The sequence below is a fragment of the Melanerpes formicivorus genome, unplaced genomic scaffold, assembly GCF_026170545.1.
Source record: "Melanerpes formicivorus ecotype bairdi unplaced genomic scaffold, bMelFor1.0.p_v2 SCAF_5, whole genome shotgun sequence".
Taxonomy (NCBI): Eukaryota; Metazoa; Chordata; class Aves; order Piciformes; family Picidae; genus Melanerpes; species Melanerpes formicivorus.
In genome coordinates, this window is record NW_027142357.1 from 35,722,402 (window position 1) to 35,735,930 (window position 13,529).

Sequence of the window (13,529 nt, forward strand, 5' to 3'; positions counted from 1 at the left end):
CTATATTTTAACTTTAGTCTTTGAATGCTGTAGCTGTTGTTTAGCTTGTTTAACTAGACTCTTCTTAAAACACTAATTGCTAGTTTCTTCCAGTTGCAGCATAGTCCTCAAGTAGGTAGCCCTGCCACCTCACCGGCCCAGTCGCCAGCACCAGCCCAGCTATCGACCATGAAGAACATCCGTCCTGCATTGACACCACTTTCTATTGTGTCTCAGTTTTCTAGACCTTTTGTCCCTGGACAAGGTATAGTTTTAATTAAATAAAACCTGTGTTACCTTTTCTATTTGAATGTTTTAGAATACAAGGTACATGATTGTCTGAAAGGCCATGGCTCACTTCAGTAGCAATGCTGTCGAAGCAGGGTCATCAAAGTTACCCCCCCAAGCATCATGTAGAATTTCACCTTATCTCTTGGCACTGATTCTGCCGCCTGTATTCTCAAAAGCTTTTGATCATCTTGTTATTGTGAAAGCTTCTGTAACCCACTAGCTTTCTTATATGTGAAATTCCTTGTTTCAGCATTGAAAGTATTAATGTTTGACATGATTTATGGTTAGAATTTGAAGATAAACTAAGAACTTGACACAGACTGTCACAAAGGATATCATTTTAGAGCTACAAAGATAAAAGTGTGGGACTAGCTGATCTTCATACATTAGGTGGGCACGTTACTTTTTGGGGGAAGGATTTAGAAATGCAACGTTGAGATGAATGTTCTGCCATACCTGCTTATTAGTTGATGTTACACCGAATCAAACCACTGCCTAAGGGAGATTTCGTCATTCCTTTGTAGAGAAATTAGTGTGATGGCACTAAAGCCTCTAGCAATTCTGTTGCTACTCCAGTTAGTATTTCAGATGGAGTCCACCCAGAAAAAAAATCCTTGTAGAAGAATTTCAGTCTTCTGCTGCCATGTCAACAGAAAAATAAAAATAGGGAGTTTTCACTGTGATGTTTGTAATGTTTAAAGACCAAATGCTAGAAACCCCACATTTGTCAGTTTGCAAAGATATCTGGGCATAGTTCCCAGAGTTACAATTAGTGGATTGGTTTTGCAGAAACATTTACTGCAAAGAAAAGCTTACAAAAAATTGTCTTCCTTATTGATAAAGACAACCTTATTTTCTTGTCTGTCTTATCTGCTGCATAATCCTTGTCATTGCTGTTGTGAAAAATCCAGGTTGCCTGTTGGAAAGTGTACTTCTCAGCTTTCTTAGTCCTCTGTGATTGTTAAAAACTTCTATTCCATTGTCTTTCTGGATCCTTGAAGCAAATAGGAATGTGATGATGTGCTGACTCTAATCAGGGATATAACCAAGAAAATTATTTAATTAGTACCACAAGAGGAGCTGTTGCCATATTAAGATCACATTGAAATGAGAAGATTTAGATAAGACAGCAGTAAAGAAAAACTTTGTGCCAAATCTTACTTAGTAAGCCTAGCCAAATACACTGCTCTGTGCATAGTTACTCTGCCTTCCTTTCTGTGTAAGATATGCATCTTAAAAGGAACTTGGAGGAACATTTCATATAACAGAAAAACCCTTCTAATTACCTTTCTCTTTAAGGAGATGCCAGATACCCATTGCTTGGCCAACCCCTGCAATACAATCCACCACCTTTATTACGTGGACAAGTAACAAGCCAACAGGTATTAAAGAGAACAATGTCCTGGCAACACTGAAATAAACCAAATCAGGACTACAATTACAACCACCATGAACAGGGGACTGTGTTATTGCATTACAAAAGTAACCAAGTGGAAGGTTCTTGCTTTCCACTGACAGCTTTTTTTCTGTGTGAATACTTCCTATTGTTCTTTGTTGTTTTGGGGTTTTTTTTTGGGAGGGTTGTGGTGGTTTTTTGTGGGTTTGTGTTGTAGCATTTTCCTGAAGTTTGTCTTTAATCACAGTGTAGATGATGGACTTAAAAAAAATTAAGTTATTCACCAGGAGTTCCAAAAATTATAGAGAGAATGTTTGCTAAAAGGATTTTCTTTTGTTTGAATAACAGTTTCAAAACAAGCAGAAAATACGCGTGGATATTTCTGAGCAAAGAGTGGGTTTGTTTATTACAAGAACAACAAAACAAAAATACTAGGGCCAGCAAAGCTAGAAAGCTTTACCATCTACTTAATTTTTGGGACAGACACACAGACCCCTACCTCTTCTTTGGTCAGTTCTACCCAAGATCAGCCAGAAGATGCGACAAATTGGGATGGGGGAAGTGGTGGGATTTTTATTTTTCACTTTTTTGTCATCATCATTTTTTTTCCTTTCTTCTGAAGCCAAGGATTGAGTCTCCCTAACTACAGGATTGCTTAACTCCAAGACTAAAACTGAACATGAAAATCTTTACCACGGTAGCTGAGGTTATTTTCCAGACACTTCCTCTTCACTGTTTTTTTCACTGAGCTAACACAGAAATTGTGTGATACTGGTGGATCGTCATTAAAGTACATAATTTATGTTTGTCTTTCTAGTGTCAACCTGGAAACAGACATGGAAACAGGGGAAAGAAACCAGCAAAGAAGGCTGCTTCAGCAGATCTTGGTGCAGGAGAACCAGGTAGAGAATTGCTGATAGACACAGTCCTCATATGTACCCTTGCTTCCTTTTACCTGCATGAAATGGAGAATCAAATGTAAACTATAAACTAGTTTGTGCTTTGGTTGTGGGGGGTTTTTTGTGTGTGTGTTTTCTGTTTTTCCTTCTAATGGGCATGTGGATATGTGGGACATATTAGGAGATTTACAGATTAGCTCCTTGGGGCTGGTGAAGAAGTCATCCAAATAACACCTGACATCAGCTGTCTTCATATCTTTACTGTAAAGAATTGTTGTTGCAAGTCTTACCTACTGTCAACTCTTTGTAGAGTTACAGATGAATCAGCTTTTTCTAACAATTAACAGGATAGGATTATTTGAGTAAAGACAGGGTATTTCTTAGCACGGTGCTGTCTGAAGAGTTGACCTGCAAAGCCAGTGAGATGCTACAGTGAGTTCTCAAACCTGCTGCAAAATTAGGGGTTGGTTTTTTTGTGGGGTTTTTTTCTCTCTCTCCTTTGAGGGCTCTTTTTGTATTCTCAGCTTTTATTTACACACTTATAACTGTAAGCAGTGCTACATGTGAGAGCAAAAGGCTCTCTAGACCATCAGAAATTGAATGCCTGTGTGTTTGCTATCAGCCCACTGGAGACAGAGTATGAAATGACCCATTTTCCATTGTATTTGTTGTATCATTAACTGCAATGACTGATTTAGATTCTGTTTTTCTTGTTTCAGTTGTGGGAAAAGTTCTAGAAATTACTGAGCTGCCAGAAGGTATAACTCGTGTGGAAGCAGAAAAACTATTTGGAGAACTCTTAAAAGTTGGTGCCAAGATTCGGTGGCTGAGGGATTCACAGTGTCTACAAACACAGCAGCAGCACCATCGCCGTTACTGTGGCAGTGGGGACAGTAGTGTGAACACTGAGCCACCCAAACCTAGTGACTTGGCTTCCACATACACAGTTCTAGCCATGTTCCCTACGATGTCAGCTGCTCAGAATGCATTGAAGAAACAAAGCAGTACCTCAGTGAACAAGTTCAGGCTGAGAACAAGCAAGAAGCACTACGACTTTCATGTTCTGGAAAGAGCTAGTTCTCAGTAGCAGTTACATCAGTGGACACTCAGCCTTTACTACTTCCATGTCCTCCTTTCCTTGATTGGCTTGATGTGATGGGGTTTCTGTTCTCTTCATAGAGCCTCCTGGGATGTTTTGTCATGACATTAGCCATTGAAGAGTAACCCAGTGATCCAGCCAGATGAAGACAAAACCACAGAGTTAATCCCAGACAATAGCAAGGAATCATCTTTGAGACAGGCAGCTGTCTACAAGGAATGCTGATGAAATGCCCCCTACTTTTATAGTAGTTTTGTTTTATATTTTTGAACTCTTGTATCAGATCCAAAGTTCTATTGTACAGCAAACGTTCATAAGAATCCATATTCAGATTTGTATTTTATAATCCCTTTTCACAGCCAGCACAGAGCTGTCCATTCCAAGGCAGGAACCTGAGGATTGGTGGAGGGGTAAAGAGAACCATTTTCAATTAATTACACTCATCATCTAGAAAACTACTCCAAATCTTCCAGTTAACCTGTTCTTTGTCCCTCGTTAGTTTTTTGTTTGGCTTTTTTGTTTTGTTTTGTTTTTAAGAAAGAAAAACAAAAAGACTATAATTTTAGGAACTAACTCCTTAGATGGTTATTTGCTTTTGAGATTCATTCAAGCAATGTGAAAATAATTTGTACTCTTGAGGGACTTGCTTCTGACCCAGCAGGTTTAATAATTACTTAAAGGGGAATATGAATAGGTTACACTGAATCACATTTTAATATTTCTTTTGAGCAAGAACGTGGAGAAACTGAAGTGTATCTTCACAAGTGACAAAATGTTTGCACTTTAATTGTGTTCCCACCAGTATGGATCTCTTTATTTTCCTTTTCACACTAAGGTAATTGTGTTTGATAAGTGCTGGAAACCTTTCTAATGGTTTAAGTTTTCATCATTTGCAGATGCTCACTGGACATTAAAGATTTAATGCACATAAATGAAACCTTTTTTTTTCAAGCTGTGTAATTTGCAAGGCTGTACAATGTGTGCTGATGCAAGCCTTTTTCAGTTCAAAAAATAAATGTTTACAAACACAAACTTTCAGTGCACTTCTTTAAACTTCTGAGAGTCTTTTGAAACCTTGGGTGAAGAAGTGTTAATGGTTTAGACCCTTCAAATGTGACAAATGAACTTAAACACTAGAACTTCTCAACCATTATTGCTCTTCCTCTTCTTGAAGCATTACATTATCCTGCCCTTCCTCATTTTAAAATATTTACCTATGTAAGTAAAAAGAAAAATGGATCAGATACCCTAAGGGACTGCTCGTGGTTTATTATTTTTGGCACAGGCACAGATTTGCTGCATGGACTAGCAACTGCTGGTTCCCCTAAGGCTGTTGTTCTGGGCGAGATGCGTTTGTAACCTCTGCAAGTGGAAACTCCAGGTAAATGTAAGTTTAATAACATATATTAGAGGGAAAAGTACATAATTAAGGTGCCTAACACAGCATTCATTTTCATCTTTTGAACAAAAATATGCTGTTCCTGGTTGACCAAAGAAACACATGAAGTGTTAAGAACAGGCCTGTGCATGTGCAATGCTTCAAACCCTTCATCTGATGAATTAAAACACTTGGAACAAAACTTACCTTCTGGGAATAACGTCGTCTAATGAATTAGATTTGTGTATGAGACTTGATTCTGCGAAATGCTATAGCAGCAGGTATTTATGTGACTAAAGGCAAACTTAAAACTCAGATGGTCCCCTAAAAAAGTGGGGAAAATGTTCAGATTCAAGCCCTTTGCCAATTGACAAACCTACTTATACCCATCTGCTTCCCTAAAAGAGTGATACTTCTTGGTGTTTGCATTCTTGTGCTACTTCGTGACTGAATGTATTGCTTTAACAAGGAGCTGTATTTCTTCCTCCTCAGGAATGGATTGCTGTATCTCACTGCACCCAAACCCAAAGATGGTAAGAATCCCATCTTACGCAGGCTGTAATATTCCCCTCTAAACAGCACAGAGATAACATGACTGACATGCAGGTTCTGTCACTATCTCTTGCTGAGTAGCAGTACTAGTTTAAGGTTATGGGTTTAATCCTGTAAGAGTAGTTAGCAGGTTGAAGTCTGTAATGACATCTGCCACAACCCCGAGAGGCAGTTGCCTCCCATGGCCCACACATTCCAGGACAAGATGTTTTTTCATCGATGTAGACAAGCAGGCAATAGCTGAGAGCTTCCATCCATTCTGAATGATGTAGAGAAGTCAATTTACCATCAAATCAAACTGTTTCCAAAGGATACTTCATGACTTGCTTCATTTAATAAACTTGCCCCGTAATAACCAAAGAGAAGAAAATTTAATAGGTAAATGGAGAACATAAGCAATCCAAACACAAGGATGTCTGAGACCTTTTAAAGCTAAGGGAAAAGTACCAGAAAAGCTGAACAGATCTGGCTGTTGCCTACTGCCACAAGGTCTACTCTTTTCTGATTTTAACTGTTGATGAGTACAGTTGTATTGCCATGTAAAAATGGATCCCTGAATGGTTAAAAGATTCAGTGTTATGGTATTAGTGAAAAAGTGAAAATGATAATTCAAAATTGAGAAAACAGCTCCATACTCTGGGAACACTCAAAACCACATACCCCCGAGGCTGGATTTGGGTAGATCCTAACAGCACACCCAAGAATCTACTCACAGCTGCCACAGGGCTGCCTAAGTACAGCCTCACAGGTTTCAGTACATCCGCTTTGGTATAATGTTGGTAATTGGCTTCTTGCATCTCACTTGAGACTCCTCCCTGGGCAAATTTAACCTATTAGAATTTGACATACGTCTGTTTAGAAAATTATTTAAAAGTAGCAGAATGCTTACAAAGAAAGAAATTGAGCACTGGGGTGTACTGAAGACTGCAGTCCCTAAGCGCTTCTACCTGCAACCATCTGTAATCCTGCAGTCCTAGGTGCTTTCTGCAGAACGCACGTTATGTTTCAAAATCCAGGTGGACAGCAATACGGAGGTGGGAGTTTAGTTTTGTCAGAGCTCGAGAATAATTGTTTAGCTTGATGAATCAAGGTGCTTTACAGTCAAGACAATTTGTTTTGTCCTGCTCTATTCAAATAGCTCTATACACTTCTGTGTAGTAATGCAAGCCACTTACCTCTCAGGGTGGTTATATTCTCATGCTATGACACTCATCTGTGCCTTAAAATTTCACCTTGGACACGTCTGTTGCTTTGAGTCAATCTTGTACGAACGTGTTTGGATACCTGAAAGAGAGGCATAATTAAAATTGCAACTCACTTCCTTTATAAATACATACTTTAGCTCCATGACATCTTTTTTCCCTAGAAAATTGGTGCAGGCTGTAATTTCCTGTATTTAGTCCTGAAGCAAAGAATGTTTACATGAAATTTTGGAGAAAATTAATCTATACATTGCCAAAATTATTTTAGCTGGGATTTTTATTTATTTCCAGCTGAGAGAGGACATATTTCACTCAGCTCAGTCTTCAGGAAGGTTGATGTGCTGCCTCTATTCAGTATCCTGCTCCTACTGACAGTTGCAATGCTTTAGGTTTGAGTGTTTGGCTACTGACAACAAAACAGCTAAACTTCAAATGCACAAAGTCAGTGTGACCATGTTTTGGAAGACTTGTTTCTGGGTGTAAACCAGAACCCTTAAAAGGGTCTAACTTCTACAACACTGTGAAAATTAAGTTCCTTTAAGTTCTCTTACTGTGGAACCTGTGGCTAAAGTCACTACACATCTGAAAACTTCAAATGCAAGGAAGGTCTGGTGTAAAAAAGTTGCCTGTTGGCTGAAGAGAAGTGTGCTGTTTCTGCACTCCTGAAGAGAAAGTTGTATGTTGTGTAAGAGCAGTGCTGTAAACCAAGTAGCTATAGAGGGAAGTCTGCATGTTGCTGATAGTTGTATGCTTTAAAAACTGGTATCATAGTATCATAGAATTGGTCAGGGTTGGAAGGGACCACAAGGATCATCTAGTTCCAATCCCCCTGCCATGGGCAGGGACACCCCACACTACATCAGGCTGCCCAGAGCCTCATCCAGCCTGGGCTTAAACACCTCCAGGGACAGGGCCTCAACCACCTCCCTGGACAACCCATTCCAGGGCTTCACCACTCTCATGGTGAAGAACCTCCTCCTCAAGTCCAGCCTGAATCTCCCCACCTTCAGCTTCATTCCATTCCCCCTAGTCCTATCACTACCTGAGATCCTGAGAAGTCCCTCCCCAGCCTTCCTGTAGGCCCCCTTCAGATACTGGAAGGCCACAATTGGGTCACCTCGGAGCCTTCTCTTCTGCAGACTGAACAGCCCCAGCTCCTTCAGTCTGTCCTCATAGGAGAGGTGCTCCAGCCCTCTGATCATCCTTGTGGCCCTTCTCTGGACACGTTCCAGCACCTCCAGATCCCTCTTGTAATAGGGGCTCCAGAACTGGACGCAGTACTCCAGGTGGGGTCTCATATAATTTGTATAAATTATACAAATAAACTCTGCTGCTGTGGATAATGCTTAACACTGAGGTTTACTCTTAATTCAATTCCCATGCCTCAGTTAAGTGAGAAGCTAGATTAGACTAAGGATTGGTGGTAATACACCCTGCTGACAGTGGTGATGTTTTTCAGATGCAGGTGCAATAGCTGTGGAAGACCTGCTAGAAACTGGCTGCAATATGGACCAGGTTTGACCCCCAGGTGATAGCTACATTTGAGTTTCCAGAATTACTTAGCAGCTAACTGGGGTTTTATTTAAATAAGAGCAGGAATACAGCACATCATACCTGAATTACAGAGGATCTGAAGAGTGGAGGTGCTGCCATTCTGCTTCTTTCCAATATCCTAACTTTGCACTAATTGTAGGGTTAACTGGGGAGATTGGTATGCAGCACAGCCTTGCCCTGCTTATGGTTTCCAAACCTGTTACTCTAAGAAACAGCATTAAGTGTGCTGTGATTGTCTTATACACACCTGGAAACACACCAGAGCTTGTCTCCATGTTACTCAAATTTGTTGCCTTTTTACTTGGCTTACTGATGCTGCTAATTTGTTAATGAACCACAAACTAGTATGAAGCAACAGTGCAATTAAAAAAGTAATTATGTAGTAAAAATATTTCCCTTTTAATCCAAGTAGATGTCCCATACTGATGGGAATGTATGAGATGTATGCTGAAAACACACATTTGAGATGGTGCAACCCACCCAACTTGATCTGTCCTGCCTCACAAATCTTCTGTATGTGTAAAGCAATTTGCCTAAGTCAGCCAGGGACTTGGCAAGACACCAGGGAACTAAATTCCATGTAATGCTTCACCTATATGTTTCATATTCCTCAATAAAATGCTATATGGGCTAGTTATCCTTCACTTTTCCTAGGCTTACAAATTGAAGACCTCTGCTGTCTCCTAGCGAGCCCTGCTCTAGGGGCTCTCAAGTGTAGCAGCAGAGGCAACTGCAACAGCAACTCAGTGACACTTCAGTTATAGAATTACACTTTTTAAAGTGTCATTATTTAAGAATGTGACACAAATAGTTCCTGGTGATGTAAAAGATTGTGCACGCTCACACAGTTTACCTATCCCGTCGTTAGTAAGCCCATCTTTCATGTTTGAACAAAACTTCCTCCTTGCTTGCAGTGTTGTAGAAACTGTTGAAAATCATATTTGCAAAATAACTTCCAAAGCATAGGCTGTGCAACACTTCACTCACCCTTCTCATGCAACTCAGCCTCAACCTTAGTGTTGCAAAAGAGGTGCAATAAATGCAAACTATGGCTGCAGGAAATGTCACAAGAACTAGTGCAATACAATCAAAATTCCTCACAGAGCTTAAGCTATTAACACACTGTGGTGAAGGCACCATATGCCTGGAATTATGCCCTCAGATACTGAAACTTGTCCCAGCGTGTGTGGACACATCCCCCTCCTTTCCTGAGGGGAACAAAGGCCAAGGCGATAGCCAGGCGGCACAAACAACTGCATGCACCCATCGCATGGGATGGTTGTGCTACTACCAAGTATGGGCATAATTCTAGTTGCACGCTTCCTATGGGCTAAAGCTGGTTGCTTACAAGAGTGCCCATTGACCAAATCCAGCCTCAAGAAACTTGTAAGTATTACCCCAACTTGTAAACAAGTTGCCTTCTTTCTCTTTGTCCTCTTTCTCTTTGCTCGAGCTACCAAGCTCTCTGCCTACATGCCATAGCCTTTGCTATTAAGGCTAGTAAGTCTTCTCTCTCCTACAAGCAAACTAGCAGCCTCTGCAAGATGAGGAGGAGCCAGCACCTGGCCAGGCCCATTGAGCCTCAGCCCTGAGAGTATCTCCAGAGGAGGGACCCTCGCTGAAAGCCTGAGAAGCGACAGCGTTATATTGCCACCCTTCACCGGTCGGAAGAAGAGCCCGCCCTGTCTTCAAGAGGACTGGACCCCCAAGGGTAAGATCGCTCAGTTGCTGGGGAAGGGACTAGCTGAGTACGGTAGCCCAAATGTCTGCCTCAGCCTTAAGCAGCAGACTTGATGAGCCACAGTTGTGCGTACTGGCTCACATAAAGCAGGAGCAGCGCTTAGCCGCATGCCTGCATGACCTCACCATTGCGGGAGAGAAGAGGAGCCGCCACGTCCGCTGCTCCGTGCCCTGTGAACCCCAAGGAAATCCATAACACTGTTCATGCCCTGTGCCCAGCTGGGACCACCCTGAGAGGGTCCTGCCAGCTCCTTCGAGCCAAGCAAGGGGGAAGCTGCCACTCCGCCCAGATGCACCTCTTCCCTGGAGCCATTCACACTGGCCCCGAAGGCCTTTGCCACGAGGGCCGACCCCCTCCAGGGACCAGCCCTGCCAGGTCGACTCCGCAGGAGCACTCCCTGCTCTCCAGAAGGAGCCATCTGAGTCCTGCAAAGGGAGCCTGCTTACTGGCTAGCCTACGTTCTGCCCCCTCTCCACTGCCTTGTGGAGAAGGTTGTCCCCACCATCACCGTCTGGACCAGCCCAGGAGCCAGCCCCGGCAACAGCAACCTGCTGCAGCCTAGCACCTAACCTTGCCACAAACAACGGACACTGTGTATCTTCCACGTGCTTTCCACTCGCTGACATTCAGTTCAAAGCACCCCCACCTAGCAGCATAACATTTCCGGTTCTGGCCTCCGACGCTGCCTCTGTACACTGTGTGGAGTTAAGCAGACGCCAAGGTCCTGTCGAGTCGCCTCCTGGTGGACAAGCAGCGGAATTGCACCCTTCGTTATATTAATGGAAATTAATTATGTAAATATTCCAATTGGGTCCAAATTGTAAATGCTAAACCACTTATGGGATGCACGGCACCATCATGCACTAGAATCTGTATAAAATAGTGATTGATCGGTTATTGATAATTTTACTAATAAAAATATTTATATGACTCCTATTCCATATTCATAAATTAACAACCTCTTCATCACACACACATTACAACCTAACCTCCTCCTCCTCTATATGTACACGTGTAACAGAGATGCCTTTTTTGTTAATCTTTACAGTTTAGTTTAATCCCATCCAATCTCTGGTATCGTTCTTAAGTCTATTCTGTACCATGGCAACACAAAGGACACCATCCCAGGAGCAAAGCTGACTTAGAGAATGACACACAAGAGACTCAGTAAGTTTCTTGTATTGTGCTTCTATTCTGGCGCTCCTGACACAGGTAGAGTGATTTCAAAAGACCTCTCTGTGTGTGTGTGTGTGTGTGTGTGTGTGTTCAGAGAGTTTTGGGCAAACTTTTATTCAAAAAGTTATCTGTCTATAATGACAGAGGTCCAGATGCTTCCTATCTATACAAAGCTTATCTATCTAAAAAGAGCAGAAGTATACATATTTAGAATAAACCTTTATTTATTTAGAATAAAGCAAACCAGGTTGGAAGAGACCTTCAAGATCATCGTGTCCAACCCATCAACCAATCCAACCCACCCAAACAACTAACCCATCTAACCGAGCACCCCATCAAGTCTCCTCCTGAACACCTCCAATGACGGCGACTCCACCACCTCCCCGGGCAGCCCATTCCAATGGGCAATCACTCTCTCTGTATAGAACTTCTTCCTAACATCCAACCTGAACCTCCCCTGGCGCAGCCTGAGACTGTGTCCTCTTGTTCTGATACTGGCTGCCTGGGAGAAGAGACCAACCTCTGCCTGTCTACAACCTCCCTTCAGGTAGTTGTAGAGAGTGATAAGGTCACCCCTGAGCCTCCTCTTCTCCAGGCTAAGCAGCCCCAGCTCCCTCAGCCTCTCCTCACAGGGCTGTGTTCCAAGCCCCTCACCAACTTTGTTGCCCTTCTCTGGACTTGTTCCAGCAAGTCAACCTCCTTCCTAAACTGAGGGGCCCAGAAATGGACACAGGACTCAAGGTGTGGCCTAACCAGTGCAGTGTACAGGGGCAGAATGACCTCCCTGCTCCTGCTGGCCACACTGTTCCTGATGCAGGCCAGGATGCCATTGGCCCTCTTGGCTGCCTGGGCACACTGCAGGCTCATGTTCATCCTACCATCAACCAGCACCCCCAGGTCCCTCTCTGCCTGGCTGCTCTCCAGCCACTCTGACCCCAGCCTGTAGCACTGTGTGGGGTTGTTGTGGCCAATGTGCAGAACCTGGCACTTGGATGTGTTAAATCTCATGCCGTTGGACTCTGCCCATCTGTCCAGCCTGTCGAGGTCCCTCTGCAAAGCCTCTCTACCCTCCAGCAGATCAACTCCTGCCCCCAGCTTGGTGTCGTCAGCAAATTTACTGATGATATCGTGCAGGTGTCCTTTATCTTATACAAAAGATCATCTTGTCCAAGACTAACAGAAGTGAATCACTGACAAATCCTGTTATTCCGTATCTATCCAAAGGCTGTCTGCCAACCCCTCTCCCCCTCCCTGCATTCCAGCATTCAACAAGCGAAAAATTCTTATCAACTCTGTTATGCTGTCAACGAGAATGTTCTGTTCATCAAAGCCACAGCCCTCTCCCAGGTGCTTCTTTAAGAGACCTGCAGAAAGCACACTATGTATGCAACGCTCACCCAGCGAGCAGGAGCACTGTGACACGTTTTACACAGGGTTTTTTTTGGTTGCCATTATCCACTAACTGCTCCCGAGTTACACAGAGTGCAGGAGCGCAAAGTTTCCCAGGCTTAGAGACCGCTCACGGGTTTGCCCTGCAAGCGTCTGACAGCATCTGCCTCAGCAACAGCTGGGCAGTTCCAGCGGTGCTTCAAAAGAGCTTTAATGCAGCATTTTAAGAAAACAAAAAACAGTGCTCAGAACAGAGCAGTTGAAAGAAGCTGCCCTGTCCAGCGAAGAGAGCGCTTGCCTTTGCGGTCAGCGCCTTTGCGGTCAGCGGCGCTGCGGGGGCGGTGCTGCCATCCCGGCCTGGCTCACCAGGGAGCATGGAAGATGTCTTTGCTTCAGCTCCTGCCTCTCATGGAGAACCTGCCCACGCCATACTCAGCATTTTGTGGCGTATTTATCACGGATTTCTGCCAAACGCTTATATCCTCCATTATTTTTCCCCTCTGTTAGACCCACGACTTTCCCAGGGCGGATGCTGGGGCCAGGGTTAACAAGGGGCATCCTCTCCGCACCGCCACAAGCCCTAGGGCGCACAAGGCACACCATGAGCGTGGGGATCACCTTCTCCCTGCAGCAGCCCCTAGCTCGCCTCAGCCATTTTGCGGCAAACACAGGTCAGGGGCAGGGCGCTGCCCTGGAGACACGCGAAGCACCAAGACGCCAAGATGGCGCCCGGCCGAGGCAAATCTGCCGCCGCCCCACGCGTGACATAGGGCGGACACGCGCCGCGCGCAGCCGCCAATCAAGGGGCGACGTCGGCCCGCGGTCGGCGGCGCACGCGCAGGAGCGGCGGTTGTTGCGGTGGGGACGGCGCGT

The 13,529-nt window shown here is 43.8% G+C and overlaps 1 protein-coding gene across 11 annotated transcripts in view; it reads left to right on the top strand.

Annotated features, from left to right (window-relative positions):
- Nucleotides 1-4,696, top strand: part of R3HDM1 (R3H domain containing 1) — a 51,849-nt gene extending 47,153 nt beyond the window's left edge. For 10 of the 11 annotated variants that reach the window (XM_068139137.1, XM_068139143.1, XM_068139140.1 and 7 more), the window contains 4 exons: nt 94-244; nt 1,570-1,652; nt 2,484-2,568; nt 3,285-4,696. In XM_068139137.1, coding sequence (XP_067995238.1) covers nt 94-244; nt 1,570-1,652; nt 2,484-2,568; nt 3,285-3,652 — 687 coding nt within the window. In that variant the 3' untranslated portion in view covers nt 3,653-4,696. The remainder of the gene's footprint in view (nt 1-93; nt 245-1,569; nt 1,653-2,483; nt 2,569-3,284) is intronic. The other variant, XM_068139147.1, reaches the window with a different exon arrangement.
- Nucleotides 4,697-13,529: the final 8,833 nt, after the last annotated feature.